Source organism: Centrocercus urophasianus, unplaced genomic scaffold, assembly GCF_019232065.1.
Source record: "Centrocercus urophasianus isolate 14NV4802_14NV808 unplaced genomic scaffold, USGS_Curo_1.0 seq_46, whole genome shotgun sequence".
Taxonomy (NCBI): Eukaryota; Metazoa; Chordata; class Aves; order Galliformes; family Phasianidae; genus Centrocercus; species Centrocercus urophasianus.
Window position 1 is genome coordinate 2,370,995 of NW_024885044.1, and position 19,182 is coordinate 2,390,176.

General features: G+C 51.1%; 1 protein-coding gene across 2 annotated transcripts in view; it reads right to left on the bottom strand.

The window, feature by feature from the left end:
* Window positions 1–825: 825 nt before the first annotated feature.
* PMEPA1 (prostate transmembrane protein, androgen induced 1) overlaps window positions 826–19,182 on the bottom strand; it is a 30,062-nt gene continuing 11,705 nt past the window's right edge. The window contains exons 2-4 of one of the 2 annotated variants that reach the window (XM_042834440.1): window positions 5,848–6,002; window positions 1,747–1,800; window positions 826–1,648 (exon numbers count right to left, since the gene is read on the bottom strand). In XM_042834440.1, coding sequence (XP_042690374.1) covers window positions 1,100–1,648; window positions 1,747–1,800; window positions 5,848–6,002 — 758 coding nt within the window. In that variant the 3' untranslated portion in view covers window positions 826–1,099. The remainder of the gene's footprint in view (window positions 1,649–1,746; window positions 1,801–5,847; window positions 6,003–19,182) is intronic. The other variant, XM_042834441.1, reaches the window with a different exon arrangement.

Below are 19,182 nucleotides of genomic sequence, written 5' to 3' on the forward strand. Positions count from 1 at the left end.
CCCCCCCCCCCCCCCCCCCCCCCCCCCCCCCCCCCCCCCACAGCTCTGCTGCTTCCACACCTGCACGCAGCGCCCTCCAGGCTGACATTGAAAGAAACAAACCAAAAACCACTTTGTTCCTTCAGACACAGAAGTTTATTCTCATCCCCGCCGCCACCCCCCTCCAAAAAGTTAGAGGTTGTCCAAAAAAAAAAAAAAAAAAAAAAAAAAAAAAATAATTTGCCTCCGGCTTCGCTTCTCCCCCCCCGGCAGCAGCCAGGCCCCCCACAGCCCCACAGCTCGGCTGCACGGCGCCGCAGCGCCCACAGCCCCACTCACTGCTGCTCCTGTGGACAAACATCCCTTAACAGTTGCATGGTAGACACGATAGAGGCTTTGACCAACACAAGCACTGACATATTTATATTAAAAAATAGTGCAAAATTTCAACATTTATATAAATAACTCTAAACCCCTGCTTTTGATTTTTTTTTTTTTTTTTTTTTTTTTTTTTGTGGTTTTTTTTTTTTTTGTGTTTGTTTTTTACAACGTCATACACACTTTTTGAGTTGGCACTCAAAAAATTGCCATTTTTCTTCTAGTTCAGAAAACAACTTTTTTTTTTTTTTTTTTTTTAATAGGCCTCTTCTAATACAAAAATACTCCTGCTCCTTACACATACACTTTTCTCTTATTCTTAATATATATTTATATATTTATATTGCAGATCTTTAAACAAAACGTTTTTTTGTGCAAATATTTTGTCTTTAAAGTTAAGTGAAAGAATCAAACGAAAACAAAAAAGCATTCACACACAGCTCAACTAGAAACAAAACCAAAAAAAAAAAAATAAAAGACTACAGTTGTTTTCTTTTTCCTTTTTCAACGTCTAGACACAGCTCAAGAAAGAAATGTTTCTGCAAGCTTTGTGGGCTTGTGCATTCAGACCAGACATAACAAGTAAATATTTATACATGGAGAGATGGGGAAGGGCTTTTTTTTTTTCTTTTTTTTTTTCCTTTGCTCATCTTCCTCAGCTCCCAATCCCTCCCCTTCTTCCTTCCCACCAGAAGTGCAGAGCGTTTCGCCGACTTTGCCTTTCTCTCCTTTTTCTCCTTTTTTAAAAGGGGTGCCCTTTCTGTTTCTCTTTCTCTTTGTTCCACGCCGTTGTGCTCTCAAGGCCATTGATCTGTGAGGGATGGAGTCTGCTGCCCTCCAGCAGCGAGGGCACCCCGCTGTTGTTCTGCTGGTGCTGGTAGAAGGTGGCTCCGGGGTAATGCCCGATCACCTCGCTGTAGGTGGGCGGCGGGCCCTCCATCCTGCCGTTGCTCCCATAGCAGGTCGCGCTGATGCCAGAGTTACTGCTGGGGGGGCACGGCCCCCCGTACACCGAGTTATCTATCAAGTCACTGTCGAAGATGGTTCTGTTGGGGGGTGCGCGCACCGACTCCCTGTTGAGCTCCATTTGCTGCTCGGGGTCGCGCAGCTGCAGAGTGCAGGGTCCCTGGTACGGGGGGGGCTCCTCGCCGTCCGACAGCGAGATGGTGGGGGGCAGGTCGATCTCGTGCTGCAGGTAGGGGTAGGTGGGCTGGAACCTGTTGAAGCGGTCCCGCTGCAGGAAGGACGGCACCGCCAGGCGCTCGCTGGGCCGCGGGGTGTAGATCTGCTGCTGGAGGGGAGAGAAAGAAACGAGAAGGGGCGGCGGGATGTGAGGTGCGGCCCTGGGGCGCGGGGACCGGCGGCACGCAGAGCCCAGGCTGTCCTCACCTCAGCCATCCCGCTCCCCGACACGGTGCTTTCCGACGGCCACAGGCTGCCCTCCTGCATCGGGAAGAAGAGAGGTTGGTGTCAGCATGGCTGAGCTGCGCCCCCCCGCCCTGCTTCCCCCCATCCTGGGATGGGATGGGATGGGCTGCCCTTGGAACGCCGCTCCTAGCAAGGCTTCCCTCCCTTCCCGTCCCATTGAGATCTGACAAATCAGAATGAATGATGAGTGCCAGCAGCAAACCGTTTTATCCAGACTGCAGGCCTCCCCCTCCCAGCCATGCCTGCTCCGTGGGTTCCTCTCCCGACCCCGGCCGTGTTTCTCAATATGTGATTCATGAGCCATGGGTGATTCACGAGATATCAGCAAATGCTCCATGAAATAATGGCAAGATTGAGAAAAACAGAAAACTTCACACCCACATTCTGATGCAAGCAATCAAGAAAACCATGGGAAAATAAAGACAGTTAAGCAAATACTTAAGCTTAATCTTGACGTGCTATAAAAAATACATCTCTAGCGACAGGATGGTTCCTCCCCCAAGGGATCAATGGCCCCTGGTTACAAAGACTGAGGAGCTGAGGCTCTGTTCATCCTGGCACCAACCCCAGTGCTGCAATCTGTACCTGGGACCCACAGCCCCTGCAAGGAACACCCACAGCCTCCCCACATGGCCTTACAGCCCACCATCATAACAAACAAACAAATGTGGCCTCCTTCCGTTGGTTGCAGATACTGCGAGCACACACAGTTCACTTCTACATTTCTGCCCTGGGACCTGAAGTATTTAAATATTGCTAAAATTCATATATATTGCAACATTGCTCCAGGAGAAAGAGCAGGAGGAAAACAAGCCTTGAAGGGCTCATAAATCCACCTCTACTGGCTGGCACTTCCCAGCTGTGTGCAGGTGAACCTTTAGGGCTGGCACAGTCAGACACCTTTACCCCAGCGGAAAAAAACCTGCCAAGTCCCCTTTGTATTTCCCTTTTAGGATTAAGAGTCCCATCCAAAGGTCACTCTCCACCTCTTCCCAGGGATGCCCAGGGATTTCAGCTGATTGGCAGCAGCCTGCCCCTCGCCCAGCCCTTCGGAGCACAGCCCAGAGCACCTTGCAGGGCTCACCTGCTGCTCCAAACACATCATAAGCCCCGTGTTAACATTTCCACAGAACCGAATAATAAACCCTAGTTTTTCCCTTTTCTCCATTTTCCCCAGTTTGGGATACACTTCTCACGGGGTATGCAGCCCCCAAACTGTTACTGAAATACCTGCACATCCACCTCACAGTGGTCCTGCTGCCAGTGCAAAGAAAATGGTGACGTACACCAAAAGGAGATGCCCCAGTACCTCCCCTGCTCGGAGCCCCACTCTGGCTGCAGCACCACACTGCCACCCCTGTGCTGGGCAAGGCAGCAGCACCACGCTGCACAGCCCCAGGATGCACACAGCTGTTTACACAGGCACCGACTGTTTAGTCTGGGCTGCTCTAAGTGCACTCCTTGCCTGCAGGCACCGTCTGCATTCAAATTCCCTCAGCAGCTGAAGGAGCTGCAGGCTGCAGGGCAAAGCCCGGCCAAGCGGGGTGCTCAGCACCATGCCTGCCTCCTGTGCTCCTAGAGAGCTCCTATCTCATCTTCCTGAGTCAACAGCAGGATGAAAACTGCCAGAAACCAACAGCCAGAGGTGGGCAAACCCACAGACACAGAGCGAGTCTGTTCTCAGCCCTGGTGCCGTGGGATGGCCACCACCAGGCCAGGCTGCCCCTGCACAGCGCTGCACCCCATCTGGGACCTGAATTCATCTCAGCAATGGCTGCACCCCCAAAGCTGCAGAATGGAAGTTGGGTCTGCTGAGCAATGTGGCTGTGAAAGCCTGTAAGTATTCCAGGACTCACTTTGGAACCTCAGACTTCTTTCTGATTTCATTTTACAGCTCCATCTTTGACTTCACGGAACCTCTTGCTTTAGTTATGGCAGAGCATTCCCACTGCAGAGCAGAGTGCCACAGATTAAATTTCTGAGCTGTCTTTTCAATTTTGTCTTAGGAAGGTCTCTATGCTCCAGAGGTGCAGGGACAGTGCCGTTCTTATTGAAAAAAAAAACCACATATATTTTCAGCCACATTTCTTAAAGAAAAATAAAGGTACCTGTTACAAGGAGACAATTTAAGAAGTAGAACAGATAGGACTGTGATGCACAAACAGGTGCAGCAGAGCAGGAATTCCTTGCTAGCACGAACCACATTAAAAAACCCCACCTTCGGGGAAATGAATTTCTCCTTCAGTTGTAATTTTTGAGCTACAAGAACTAAAAAAGACAACTGCTGCACATCTTGCAGTACTCTGACCATGGGATGAACTACTTTAATATTTTAAAAGATGAAAAATGTGTTTGTAGCTTCAGTGCCTGTCTGGTCATGACAGCAAAATGAAGTTTGAGATGTAAAAAGCCCAACACCAGTTCAGTGCAAGTTTAATGGCTCACACAAGCTGGTTCTGAGCTGAGCACAGCCGCTGCACACAGTCAGACTGCAGCAGCTCTCCCCAGGAAGGTGTGCTGTGCTGAATCCCAAATGAGCTGCCTTGAAGGTCGTTCTCATGGCTGATGCCACTGTGAGATCTCAAGGGCTTCTCGTGTCTCCAGGAGGGCTCTGGGGACATGCAGGAGCTCGGCCCCTCACCTCGCTGCGTCAGGGCAGGGAAGGAGCAGGAGAAGAGGGAGAACAATAAATGCCCCAAGTGGGGGATGGAGAAATGCTCAGAAGGCTCTGTGCCCTCATGCAAGTCTGGCAGCCATCTCTTTCCAGGTTAGCCTTCTTTCTTCTTCTTAAAGAAAATAAAAATAGCCAACCTGAAAAAGGCTTGTCCTGACATACAGTATGCTGACGTGATGCAGAGTGGTTTGGTTAAGCTTGGGGCTTTCCCAGCACTCCTTCCCAACAGGCAGCTTCCTCCAGCAAGAGAGCAGCACGGCGCAGGGACAGCAGTGTGATGGGTACCACAGGCTGAGCAGCCTTCAGCAGTGCCATGCTTATTAAACCTGATGGCAAGCTCTGCTCTCTTACAGTGAAAAAAAAAAAAACCCAAAAACAGCCACAGTACTCGATCATTTTCCTGGTTTTGCTAGAAAGGAATGCAGCCCTGCAGAGACCAGGACAAGGCAGCAGTGCCTGCTCAGCCTGCCCTGCACATTGGAGACAGGAGCTTGAAGCAGTGACCTCAAGAAAGCCGTACTGTTTAAAGAGCTTTAAGATCTTTCAGAGTGAACGAAGCAAAAATCCATCAGCACAACGTATCCCTGCACAGGGTTATGTAGGCAGCAGTGAGCATGCTCACCCTCCACTAAACTTGTGTCTTTTCTCTGTAGGTTCCTGTGACTGAGCTGCTGTATCTGATGAAACCTTCAGCTCTGCATAGACCAGCATCTGCCACAGGCTGGAGAGGCTCTCCTTGAGCTGCAGAGGCAATTAACACATTTCTCCTTGGGCTTCTATGAACCACAGAGCCCAGGCTGTGCTGGGAATCTCCCGAGCATCCCCTTGGTGAGGTTTCTGCTCACGTGTCTGATGGGCACTTCCTGGCACCTCCACCACAGCAATGACAGCAGTGCTGCTTCACCCCTTGCAAACTCTGGAAATCCTTGAGGATTTCCCATCCTCTCGAAGGCATGGAGCAGATTAATACACTCGTCTGGGACTCTCTAACTGGAGCTGCTGCCAGAGTCAATAGCTTGGTGCTGTAAATGTCAAGGTGTGTGCATCCCCAACATCCGGCAGTGCAAGGTGGTTTCAGGAACAGGGCACACCAGGAGCAGCCTGGTGTGGTTGCTTTGTTAATGGAAAGTCCAAGCTGCAAAGTGTAGAGCTGCCTGTATGCTACATCGTACAACACCCTGAAAAGCCAGAGGCATCCTTACAAGGCTCCCACATCCCTGGGCAGATGAAGCCAAGACCCAGCCTGGTCATCTCTCCAGGCAGCACTGAGCCGCAAACACGCAAACCCAACTGAGACGAACGCCTTTGGCTCTCACATTTCCCAACTTTCACATCACTTGGCAAACAGCGCCGTACGGCACAGATGGGAAGAGCAGCGTGTGACTTACTGATGACAGATTCTCATCTCTCCGCCTCCCTTGGCTGTGCCGGCTGATGAAGGATCGCGCAGAGAGTTTGTAGTGGTTCAGCAGGCAGGTGATCACCACCACCATCACCATCATCACCACCACGATGATGATTATCTGTACAAACTCCAACTCCGCTGCAAGAGAGAGAGACATATTGTGAGCCACCTGAAAAAGCAGCACTTAATGGAGTGTGAGGAGGAGGAATTTGGCCAAGCAGGCGGTGACACAGCACAGCTGCATCCTTCCCCCACAACACTCGCAGACGCACACACGTGGGCTCCGTGTGCTTTCAGCCCAGATACTTCACAAAAAAAACCCCACATTAATTCACGTCTTCGGTGCCCCAGAGCAGTCTCTAGGAAGGACCTTTAGACACGACCCACAGAGCACAGATTTCCAAACCACAACCCGGATAAAACTTGATAAAACTTCCCTACCACTCCCACTCCCACACTACCTGCAGGCTGCACAGCCCCCGTGCCCATGGGTGCTGATGGAGCCTTCCCCTCCTCGCATGGCCATCGCAGAGCAGGGCTGCAGCACCGCACTGCTCGCCCAGCTGACAGCGGGAGCTTGAGCAGCCTGAACTGACACACAGGAGACCTGCCAAAAACCCTCCAAACAAACAGGAACAAGCAAACAGACGACCTGCTTAACTCCAGAGACACTTGGCATCCGAAATAAAAAACAGTTCTGGGCATTTTCACTTTGCATCTCAGTAGGGATGGCTGCAAAACGCACTTTCGGAAGGCTCTGCCTCACACTACTGTGGATGCAGCCACCTGCACTTTATGCAGACATACACAGCACACGTGCCCACACGCAGACTCAAGGTGCCCAAGGGCAGCATCACATTGCTCGCAGTGCCTGCGATGCCATCTGCTGAGTCAGGCAGTTGTTTTTTTTTTAATGGAAAGTTTTCTCCTGGCAGGTGGCATTTAAGTGCCAGTAAAAGCAAATAAATGTCAAGAAAACAGTCCAGGTGGTAAGTGCCACCGGTTCCTTTGGAGTTCATTCTGCTAGCAGCAGCTATTTCTGCTGCCAGACAGGCGCACTGCCCATCACCCCCAGATCCCAGAATGTTTAACCCGCTCCATCCACCACCTGCACAGCACAGAGTTACGCCCTGAAAGCAGGAGCTTGTCCTGACACGTGGTGGTAAGCAGCCCTGGGAGCACAGGACGTGGCTCTGACACTGGTGGAGCTGCTACCAGCTGTGCCAGCATGGGTTCCAAGGCAGGAAGGGGCCGGTGGCAAGGCTGACATGGGGGGATGGAGGAAGGGGCTCCCACTCTATAGCCACACTTATGGCCATCCATCAGCAGGAGAAGCAGCTCTGGGAGTAACTGGGGAGCAGCTCTACGGGCTGACTGCAATCTGCCTGCTTCCCATCAGCCAACAAGGGCACAGCTCATGGATTTGTGCACACAGAACCCCAGGGCAGAAGGAGCCCACGGGCAGTGGAAAAGCCTTCATGCAGAGAGCACTGCAGAAAAGCAAAGACAAAAAGCCACAACCCAAGGTTTTAGGAAGATGAGTCAATTCAGCCTCAGAATGAAACATGTGCTTTGGCCACAGCAAGAAGATACAAGAAAAACTAAATGAGGCCAGCGATGGAAAGCCACCTTTTTAGCTTAAAAAGAAAAAGAAAGAAAGAAAGAAAAAGTAGCACTTCTGAAGAAAAGGGAGAGGAAGGCAGTTATAAACGAAAGTTCCCTTCCTAAAATGAGAGGCACACTAAGCAAACCAAATCCAGCTCCACTGCTCACAGCAGCGCAGTGATGCACGTAGCTCTTCGGCCATCAGGAAGAGCTGCCCCACCTGCACTGCAGAGCTGGGAGGTTGCAGTCAGGAGCAGCTGGGGAGGAAGGGGCACCCATGGAGGAGGAGGAGCTGTGATGGGCGATGCACCGTGTGCTGCTTGCTTGTCAGACCCCAAACTGGGGGGTTGTGATGTGGAAGCGAGTCCAACCTTACGACAATCACACTGACTGTATAAATAGCAGAGGGATTTTAATATCTTGCTTTGTGGGAGGGGGATGACAATTAAGCTGCAACTTAACATTCTGTAAACTGCCACATCAGCAGCCCTACTCTTCTCCATTTTCCTTAGCACAGAGCAGGAGCTGAACGTACCCACATGAGCACCACGAGTAACGCACCTGCCCTGCTGCGTCTCTTGTTGCTGAAATGAACAGTTGCTCACATGCTGGCAAAACCCAGCAGGAACCCCCAACCCCTGCACCAGGACATGCACGGGGCTCCCTCTGCCCCCAGCCCAACCGGAGCCTACACACAAACAGTGGGTGCACCAGGGGAGCTCTGATCCACCCAGCAGCAACCCTCCTGCAGCCCAGTGTGGCAATGACATGCAATCCTAAAGTGCCCCGCACACAGCTGGTGCTTTTCAAGTTGCAAGACATTCGTACCCACTCGAGGCGTGGAAGCTGCTGCCAGCTCTCCCCCTGTTTTAACTTGTCTTCATGGGCTCCATATTCAGAGGGGCAAAAAATGAACAATGAACAGCACACTGAAAGCTGGATACACCTGGACAGATTTTATCCAAGCAGCTCAGTCAAACTAATGAAGTCAAAGAAAAGCCACCAAACTTTGAGTTAATATGTTATTATACAAGTGCAACTCAGCTGCTATGCTAATAACAAACCTTTGGGGAATGAAAAACAAGCCAAACTGCAGAGCATGTCATTTATAATTCTGCTGGTATTCTTAAAACACACACACAACAAAACGAGAAAAAAAATACTCAACACATTTTGTGTTTGGCTTCCTAATCATCGTCACTTTTCAATTAGAAGAGACCTCATTCCATTTCTCTCAGTAATTTTCCCCAAGGGAAGTGTTATAAATGCACGAGGCTTTGCAAGATGGGCAAATGCAGCCTCCCAATGCAAAGTAAGGTCACACTAATTTAATTCTGCATAATTTTCACTCCAGAATCCATTTCACACTCGCAGGTTCAGACATCGCGTTGAAGTGACACAACCTGCCTTTCTGTGCTCTCCATCCAGACGCTGCAACTTTGCAGACACTGAGCACGCACACAACTGCTCTGCAACGTGAGAAATGCTCTCCCCTCATGCAGAGCATCACTGCTGAACACAAACGCTCCCAGGATGGCAGGTAGAGAGAAGAGAAAAACACACCCACGTACTTTTTGCTTTTGGACAGGTGTAACACATCTGGGGGTCAAATCTGTTACCTGTATGCCTCAGTGATGGCTCCCATATATTGGAGTTGCATTTCATGTGAGAAGCAAAACTGCTGAGGAAATAATGGCTAAGCTGAACAAATGGATCTATATTAGCAGCAGTTCCTAAGTGAAACACAGCAACGCTGCAGCAAACTGTGCTAAAAGTGCAGTTTTGCTGACACAAAATAGAACAAACCCGAGAATCCCCGGCAGGACACTTTGCTTCTCCTTTGCTCACTTTCACTTCCTCTGGGTGTTTTTATCTTTCAAAATCCCTCACTCTGACACAAAGCAGATTGTTGGGCAGTGCAGCATGATAGGTCAGCTCAAGGGCTGCAAAAGACCATCAGAAACATCCTCACACGGGTGTAGAGGAAGAACTGCTGCTGCCACCGCCGCCAGTGGGCAGCCCAGCAAGGCCACAGGTGGGGCAGGAGGAGGGTTGGCAAACCTTGCTGCTGCAAGGCAGCAACCTTCTTGTTGCCTGGGAAGGATGGCACGTGCACCTGTGCTTCTGGATGCTCTGCCCAAACAGGGCACAAAGAGTAAGGCTTTCTCATTTCACCTGCTGAAATGTGGGCAGGTGTAGCATGGCATGCACAGCACAGCCTCCCTGCTCTCTCCCTGATCTCTCCCTGCTCTAGTGGCAAGGCTGTACGCAAAGGATTATGTGCATTCACATTAGGGGAAAATGATGGAATTAAGGTTCTGCGGGAGGAGCCTGAACCCAGCATGGAGCACAGAACACTGCGGGCAGGATGCCAGTCCTGGGGCACGAGTGGGGAGCAGCACAGGGCTGCCTGGGGCACTGAGCCTGACAGGGCTTGGACTGCCATGGGACTCACCCTATGCTGCTCCCCAAGGCAGTGTGGAGCTGAGGAGACACTTTCTGCCACCACAGCCCTTGCTCCAAGCACTCAGCAGCACTTCCCCACTCCTCACTGTGCTCGGTGCGGGGCAGAGCACCCGCAGTTATTTATGGAGCCTGGCTGTGCGGTGACTCAGCACCATAATTCAACAGATCCCCATTCAGCACCCGTGAAGACAAAGCAGGGCATCACAGCAGGACACCACAGCAGGACACCACAGCAGGACACCACAGCAGGACACCTGCAGCGCCAGGCTGAGCTCCAGCACTAACCCTGCAGCCAGGGACAGTCGGGCCATGGCGGCTAAGACTGATGCAATTCACAACTGAACAACTTGCCTACCTCCAGCAAAATGCAGGGCACTGTAAGGCCACACTGAACGTCCCAGCTTCCTCCAGGATCCTTGGGAATGCAGGGTGAGCTCCCTCCTCCCAGCACTGCCCAAGAAGGAAGGTCTCCATGCACACACACATGAGACATGACAAAATCAACTGGATGAATTAATAAAAAGCATTTACAGCTCCACAGTAAATGCTTCCATAATGCACTGCTTCTCCAGGTTTCCACTAACACCTCTGACACCATGGTGCTGCCCTGGAAGCATGACACTTTCATCCCCTCTCATCCCAGGTTTTGAAGTTTTTCATCTATCCGCACCTTTTGCTTGAGCAGGTTCCTTGCAGACATCAAATTACATAAAAAGAACATAAATTACATAAAAAATAATGGTACAGGCAGCTTTTGGTGGAGTAGGTCCACCTCCCCCAGCTTTAGTGGTTGTGTGTCAATGCACACACGGGCAGCTACATTACTATTCTACAGCAAGCATCCTTTACGGGTCCAGAGGTCTCTGCTCCCCTACCTTCACACCAGCTTTGAGGTACAGCAAATACACCCCATGCAAATCTCTGCTGCTGTCTTCACAGAGATGCTGCCCTATGGCAGATGCAAAGGGTCTAAAGGGCGTGACTTCCAGCTGCCCCAGAACCTACATCTCTGGCTGAAGGCCTCAAAAAACAACCCATTCCTTCCCGCCCCTACTGACATTTCTAAGCACCACAGCGCTGGCAGCAGCAAGGAGATGCACAAGGACTGACCTTACCACGAAGAGCAGAGGGCTTACTGCTGCCTTGCATGCCCTAGTAATCAGGGCACAAAGCAGTTCTCAGTCGCTTTCAGAGAATGGCAAACCAGTAAGGCCAGGAACTGGCACTGCACAACTGCCTTGCTGCATACCTAGCCCAAGGCATGCCCCAGCTCCAGCCCGAGGTCCCACTGCTGTGGGCACATCCCTGGAGAGCAGGAGCCGGGTGTCACGGTGCCGCCCAGGCACATTGCAGACCAACCTGTGACTCCTTGGAAGGATCTGAGGGTTAAAAACACTCAACAAAACTGAGTCCAGCTGAAGGGCGATGGTTACGCCAGGTGCTCAAAGCATCTGTAAAGGATGCGGGCTAAGCAATGTAGCCAAACTGCGGGCCTCATTTTTTCTGCTCAAAGCATGTGAATTTGAGAAGAGCCATGTGAATACAGGCACCCATCGGAGCTTTGTTTTTCCCAGGGAACAGCCTCACAACCCTTCAGCAAGCAGCTGCAGGCTCTTGGATTCTGCACATCCCAAGGGCCAACACCAGGACCACCTCTGACTGCAGCCCCATGCCAGCACCCTGCTAACACAAACTGCATGGAGAACACCCTGACACAGCAGCACCCGGTGTGAGCAGCTCCATCCCATCCTTCCCAGCCCCGCCTGGAGAGGGGACATGCTCACTGAGCAGAACATCACATCTCAACCAGTCTCATTTCAGCAAGAAGCAAAACAGCTCCAGGCAACAGCTGCAATCCGAGGGCTGCCAAGGAGGGTGCAGCACCAAGCGCTGCTCCTGCTTTAGTGCAGTGATTTCACCCATGAGATGCCAAGCTCCACTTGTGAGAGTCTGGTGTTCTCTCTCCCTGAGATCATGGCACAGGAAGATGAGATGAAAGAACAAAGAAGTTCAGATGGCAGATTACTCAGCCGTTTGTCTGCTAGGTCATCTGAGCAACAATCAGACCAGGCAAAGCCTTGACTGCAATATTTGTGTTAGTGTTTATCTGTTATATTTATCTTCTAAATAATACCTCCACAAAACCACATACAAAGGGCCCATCAGATTGCCAACATTTGTATTTGTTTACAAGACAGCATGGGAAGTCCTATCTACCTTTAGATAGATACAGAGCGTGATATTACCACTGCTGGCACAGATCAGCAGCATCCTGAAGCTGCAGCAGCAATATCGAGGCACAACAGAGCAGGATCAGGCCCATGGCAAAGAGCTCGTGCTGGATTCAGTCCTGCCTCATGCATCATCAGCACTGTTAGCAACTAAATTACATTTCCAGACTTAGCCTGCTGGTAATGATGCACAAAGCAGAAGTAACGCCACGTGAGGTAGTGCTGCCTGCAGCAGGACGGCTGGCAGAACCTCTGGCACCAGGACTCACAAAAGGGGTGGATCTGAGGAAAACCACTGCTGCAGAATGGGCAATGGCAGCCCAAGAAGTCATTTGCATCATGCCAGCCCTTGGAGCATAACTGCGCCTTTAATACAGTTCCTTTTCATCATCTGTCACCCCAGGCAATCAAGCATCACATCCTCTGAGTCACTGACAAGCGATGGCCTCATCCTGCACCCCCACTCCCTTTTTTTTGTTTGCTTTAAAGGAAATGGCCCCGTTTCACGCTTACAGCTGTGCAGTCATCAGGCGGGTCAGGCCTTAGGAAATCTCCTAGTCCTCAGACACCAGTAGCTGTCTGGTACAGAGCCATTCCGATCCAAAGGGCGAGCGCAGCAGGCGGCGGGGCTGCGGCTGCGGCCATGGAGAGAGCAGTGAGCAGAGCCAAAGGGGAACGACAGAACGGCCACACACAGCTCTGACATGGAAACTGCAAGCAGTCCAGCAAGCATCACAGCTCTTTCAGCCAGGACACCTTCTGACTGCCAGCACAGACCTGACTAGTGGTAACTCGTATGGAGAAAGCTGGAGACAGTGGGGGCTCACCCACTGAGTGTGTTGGTGCCCCCAAAAACCTCCTCTGCGCCCTGAACACAGGCATGCAGAGGGGGGAACAGGACTGAGAGTGACAGGCTTGTTTCCAGTCACACACAGCACAGACCGACCATACCAAGAACGACCAAAAAAGACACTCAATATCCAGACCAAACCAACTGACCCTGGGAGACCAAAGCGGTTTCTTCAGGGTATTTCTTCAGGTAGTAAAAATAAACCCATGAATAAGTGAGTACTTTCGCATACCCCGGGGACACAGGCGATCAATATGCGGCTTGCTGCCACGGAGGTTTTCTTCCTCCCAGCCAGCAGAAGCCCACGACAAAGGAAAGCACATCTCATTTATGAACTTAGCTATAAATACTTTTGCTAACTGCCATTTAGGAATTTCATTTCCTGCTTGAGCAAGTCCTGTTGAAAGAGGCAATTACCAAATTTGTTTCTAGTTATAGAAATAGATGTTTGTTGCTGCCCACATCTGTTTCGACAGACGAACCGCCAGTCGCGGACGCTCCGTGGAGAGCAAACACTGCAGCCAGGGAGGGCTCTGCCACCTCTGCACAGTGCGAGTGGCAATTAAAGGCTACGGGTGGCAGGGAAGGCCTGGCCCTGGCATGGCGGGGCACACCTGCAGCTCAGGGTGAGCCGTGAGCCCCCAGCTCGCACCCACTGCCTCTGACCCGAGGGCAGGCAGCACCGCAGCTCCGAATCACAGAACTGCAGGGGCTGGAAGGGACCTCTGGAGATCACTGAGCACAACCAATGTTCTCTAGGATCAATTGCACAGGAAAGCATCCACAGCAGGAGACTCTGCCACCCCCTGGCAGCTGTTCCAGTGCTGCCAGCCCAGTGCCAGCACCCAGCTATCCAGGACCCTGCAGTGGCACAGCCCCATGGCACCCACATGGCCAGGGGCAGACGGGTGTTGAAATGTGAATTGAGCAAGCTGGCCAGAGACATGCTGAGCTGCATGGAAACCGGATTTCCTTGGCTCTGTCAGCAGGACACCTCTCCTTTCTGTACCTCTTTTTAAGCGCCGTTATCTTCCCCAGAGCTTGGCAGCTTTTGCTTGCACAAGGAGCAACATTTCACAAGGGCAGCTACTTCCAAGAAACAAGTACAATTTTATGTTACAGTCACTCACTGCATCAAAAATGCCAGACGTGGGCAAGCGCTCACACATACACACTGCATTTGGTCACTGCCATACTCAATTTCAATTCATGATCTGGTCTGAACACCACTAGACAGGAGAGAATGTATGTGTGCACTTCCATGTAGGTATGTGGAAAAAACAAATGTATTTATGTATACATATGCATGTCAGGGCAAATGGGGAAAGTGAGTAAAAGCACCCCAAGTCTGGTTAAATTAAGAGGTAATGAACTTCAACCTTGATTCAGCAACAGCCCTAGATAGATTTCAAATAACTCCTGCAGCAGATACACTGGAAGGGCCATATCCTGCTGTGTTGGTTTGCGAGTCTCTAAGCAGACACAAAAAAACATCTTCTGCTCAATAAGCCCAGCTGCACAGGGCTGGCTCCCAATGCCTGGCTGGTGCTCCTCTCCTCCAGCCAGGCAGAATGAGGTGCCCCATCCCACCCATCCCATCCCATCCCATCCCATCCCATCCCATCCCATCCCATCCCATCCCATCCCATCCCATCCATCTGCGCCCCTCCTTTGTCCCACTTCCAGACCTTTCCCATGCAGCGCAGCCACCAGAAGGCAGACTGATGACATGGGGCTGCGGTGGAAAATTGACGGCTGCCCAGCGAAGTCAGCGCCCACAAGGGGCTCTGGGGGAGGCTGCCGAGATGCAGTCATGGTGGCGAGGACCCCTCCGATCCCCGTGCCCCACAGCCCTGGCTCTGCAAGGAGGGGACTTCACGTTGGGCTTTCAGTGGCCACCGTGGGCGACCGCCACCTGCCCATGGGGATGGGGACAGCAGCTGCCCTCACGCTGGGGCGGAGGAAGACTTTGGAGGATGAGGAAGAAGAGCACAGAGGGGAGGATTATCCAACAACACAGCTTGTCCTCTTTTCATTGCATTTAACAATAAAGCAGTAGCTATAGCAACGGGGTTAATTAATGCGCCCTATTTGCATAACTAAAACTCTGACCCATTCAAACCTCGCTGATATTTTCATTCTTAAACCTGGCCCGCAAGGCTGTGCCCTTATCGCGGGGAACACAAACAAAACCATCTCCATATGTGCCCATAAACCCAGCGATATCTGCACACACCGCTGCTCCGCGGCTCCTGCAACGCGACCTGCGGTGGGGCTGCGGGGGATGTGCTCCACACAATCTTTATTCCTCCAAAAAGCATTAACATTTGTGAACACACATCCTAAAAAGAACAGCAAAAATGGGAACTGAAGCGTCCTTCCAGAAACAAAATGGGGGAACAGCAGTTTTTTCAGGGATGGAGGGAGGAAGGCACATTCCAGGACAGAGGGGTAAGGAGACAGGCGATGCAAAGGGCTCAGACTATCGTATAACCAGAGGGGGAAATGTCTTCTCACCACAAACATGCATCTGCATGATGTCTAGACAGTCATAAAAAGGGCAATTAGAGTACTGCAGGCTGCAGTAAGCTAATGTCTCCTCGCTCAGTCTAAACAGTTGAAACGTACTGCACCAACTTTGAAAGAAAATACAGAGGGGGAGAAAGACATGTTTGTGAGGAAGAACATTTCGAAATTCGGTTTTAAATAAGCCGGTGAATGAATTCAACCTTGTCAAATCTTTGCCTTATAACATATCAAATATTCCGCCTGCGTCCTGTCTAGACTGCGATAACAAAGGGCATTTAAAGCCCTGCAAGATGCGCTGACAGAGTGGCCATTTAAAGATGCAGTATTGCTTTCTCCATCTAAAACGATTTGTCAGATGGAGTTCAAATGAAAATGATAAGCAATCACCCTGGTTCGCAACCATTTAAAAAGGAAAAAAAAAAAAAAAGACTAAACAACCAAAATGCCCATAGCCTGTAGATATAAATCCCGCTAAAGTCATCCCAATGTATCATCCCAGCAGGATTTGTCTGGCAGCTGCTTATTTTTTTTATTCTGCTACTCTGAGACACTGCTACCTCTGCATATCACATACATCTCTACATCCCAAGTGTGTTAAGTTTTCAAACAACTTTGGAGCATTAATTGTGATAAAGCAATGCTTTGTGGACAGACACTATGAAAACTGGAAGGGACAACAATGGAAAGGATTGTTTTTTTTGCCATGTACTTGAAAGCAGGAGGGCAAGCTGCCTGACACAGCCAAGCACCAGTTGCCATCGCTGACCACTCAGCCCAGGCACTCCTGTCCACAGTACAGAAGGACAAATCAGAGCAACCCATGGGCACACATGGCGTTTTTACTTCTTACTGACAAACAATGGTACTCTGGAAAAAGCAGAAGCAGATACAACCCTGCCTAATACCGAAACATTCCTCCCTTCCTGAGCTTCATCAGCCGCTGGAGAACCAAGATCTCAACAAATAAATGCAAAGTAGGGCTCAACAGAATGATGCTGCAGCTCTGGGCTCTGGCAGGGAATCTGGAGGCAGCCCCACGCAGGCAGGGCAGCGCAGATCTCTGGGCTTTGCTGCAGGTCTGAGGGCTGAGAAGCAGCATGAGGAGGGCACACCAGGGCACAGCCACCCCTACGGCACAGCAGCACGGCTCAACCTGGGGCAGGTAGGAGTGCAGTGAGTTCAGCGCTGGGGTCACGGCAGCTCCTCGCCCTCCAGCATCCCACCAGCACCTCATCTGCACCTCCCTCTGCCTCCCCACCCTTGTTTCTTAATTATTATTTTAATAAGAACGTTTCCAACTTCACTTGCTCATTCCGCAATAGCCCAAGGGCTACAACTGTTCATTAGGCGGAATTTCTGTTTTAATTGCACCGACACAGATGTGTAGGTTATCTGGAAGAAATTACTAAAATGAGCACTAAAGAATGGGGCTGGATGCCTTCCTCCTGTTCGGAGAAGTTCATTTAGCACGTTTCCCCCCATAAAATGCATTGCTCAGTCCTTTGCAGGTGCCATACACGCATACCCTGCACCTTACAGCCAAGGGCTGGCCTTCAGGAAGCCTTTTTCCAGGAGCAGAAGTCAGCCTGCTCTCACCATACATATACATACACACATATTTTATCATTATTATTGTTGACCCTCACTAAGATCTGGGAACACTGAGCCCTGCAGGAACAAAGCAGTGCCACTGCTCCGGAGCCATGCCCAGCAGCCCCCATGGCCTCATTCTGTCCCCTCGCTCCACTCTCAGGCTCCAGGCTCAGAGGATCCTGCCTGCCCCCTGCACAGCACTGTGCCGCCAGACACGGCTGTGCTCCACACAAACCCCACTGCCCAGCAGAGCTGCGGCTGCAGCTGTCAGATCAGCCGTGGGCTGGGCAGGAGCTGCTCTGCAATCTGTGCTGGCAAGAGCCAGACACACCTCAGCCCCAGACTCACTGAGAAGTGGCTGCCTGTGTTAGTCCTATTTAGAACCTTTGTTTGAGCTCCAGACGCTCACCCTTCGTGCAACACACTGCACACAAACATGAGATGTGGGAGCACGCCAGACCCAGGAGCACGTCACCTCACCAACAGCACTGCTTAATAAGGGTTTCGGCTCTCTGTAAGTATTTCATAGATTTTAATTCAACTGTAAAAAGTATGAACCTGCCAATTTTTGGTTATGTCCTCTTGCCAGGAGCAAAAAGGGACAGCAAGAACCTTGCCACCGGCTCCACCATGCACATCCCACCTACCATCCCTCCTGCCCCATGGGGCACCAGTAGCACCAGGTTGCAGCCACAGGGTGGGACAAGCACACACCAAGGGCTCGGGTCCCACCTCTGAACATGGCTAAAAGCCATACAGAGCATTCTCCTTCAGCAAGACTATGCTTTGGTTTCGAGCTGGGGGAGTGCCAACAAGGAAATCACAAATGCTTCCTATCAGGAAGGCAGAACTAAGGAATACCACTTCTCCTGTGCTGCAAGGGGACTTGCTTTGCTTTGTGTCTGCTGAAAACCTTCAACGTTCTACTATTCTATTTTAACAAAACCCTGACACTGAAGCATCTCGTGCTAAAATTCAAGAGACAGAAGTACCATCCGTTATTTCTAAGTGCTTTGCTCAGGCTCGGCTGGGTTTTGTGTCTTGGTCCTAGATGCTTTTTGGCAGTTTGCTCTAGACTTCCTGGCAGGGGCTAAAAGGTTTTTATTTAGCTGGTGTCAGCTGAGCATCTGTGCCTGGGAGAAGAGGAGCGGGGGCGATCCCGACTGCCTTTCAGAAGCACATTTCCTTCTGGAAATGCCTGGGTGATGTTAAATCCCTGCATGCTTGAGTTATGGGGTATCCTCACCCCAGACCAACATCCCTGCCCGGTGGTGCAGGGGAGCCAGCAGGCTGTCCCCACCCCAACCTCTTCCCAACAGAAGGCACAGAACGCCCAAAGCCCAGCCTGAACCCCAAGACAGATGGGGGGGGGGGGGGAGAAGGGATGCTCACAGCATTGTGCAGCAGGGTTGGGACTGTGGCAATCACAGGGCATGTCCCAGCAGGAGCCAACAGCTCGGGGGATTCCACACCTTCCATCTGAGCAGGCAAATACTTTGTGAGACGTCACAACACGCAAATACCCCAAATAAATGATAATGGCAAGTTCCTGTTGGAGAACTGCATAAACAGAAAAGAGGAGACCTGCTAAAAGCTCTCCTCCATCCCTGCCAGAAGGAAAATGCTGTTATTAAGGATGGAAGAAGCACTTCAGCAGACAGAGGCTCAGGAGCACCCAGTGCAGTGCCCTGACTGCAGCCCCGGATGGGGGCAGCCATCCCTGCAGCCTCAGCCCTTGCTCTGCAGCTGGGCACCTCCTGACACCATGCGTGAATTATTTTTGGTACCGTGCATGGGAAGAGTGGCAGATCCTACAGCGAGGTTTTATCAGCAGTTTGCAGCTATGGAAACAAACCAATTTAGACTAATGTAACAAAATACCCAAACTGACAACAATGAAATAAAGGGTGAAGCCTTATGGGCGTTTTCACAGGGGAGTGGGGAAGCAAATGCAGCATGATCCAACTCCTGGGAACTGGGTGAGAGCCGCACAGCAGCTGGGACAGACTGCCCCCAGCCTCCAACAGGCAATGCACAAGAGGGA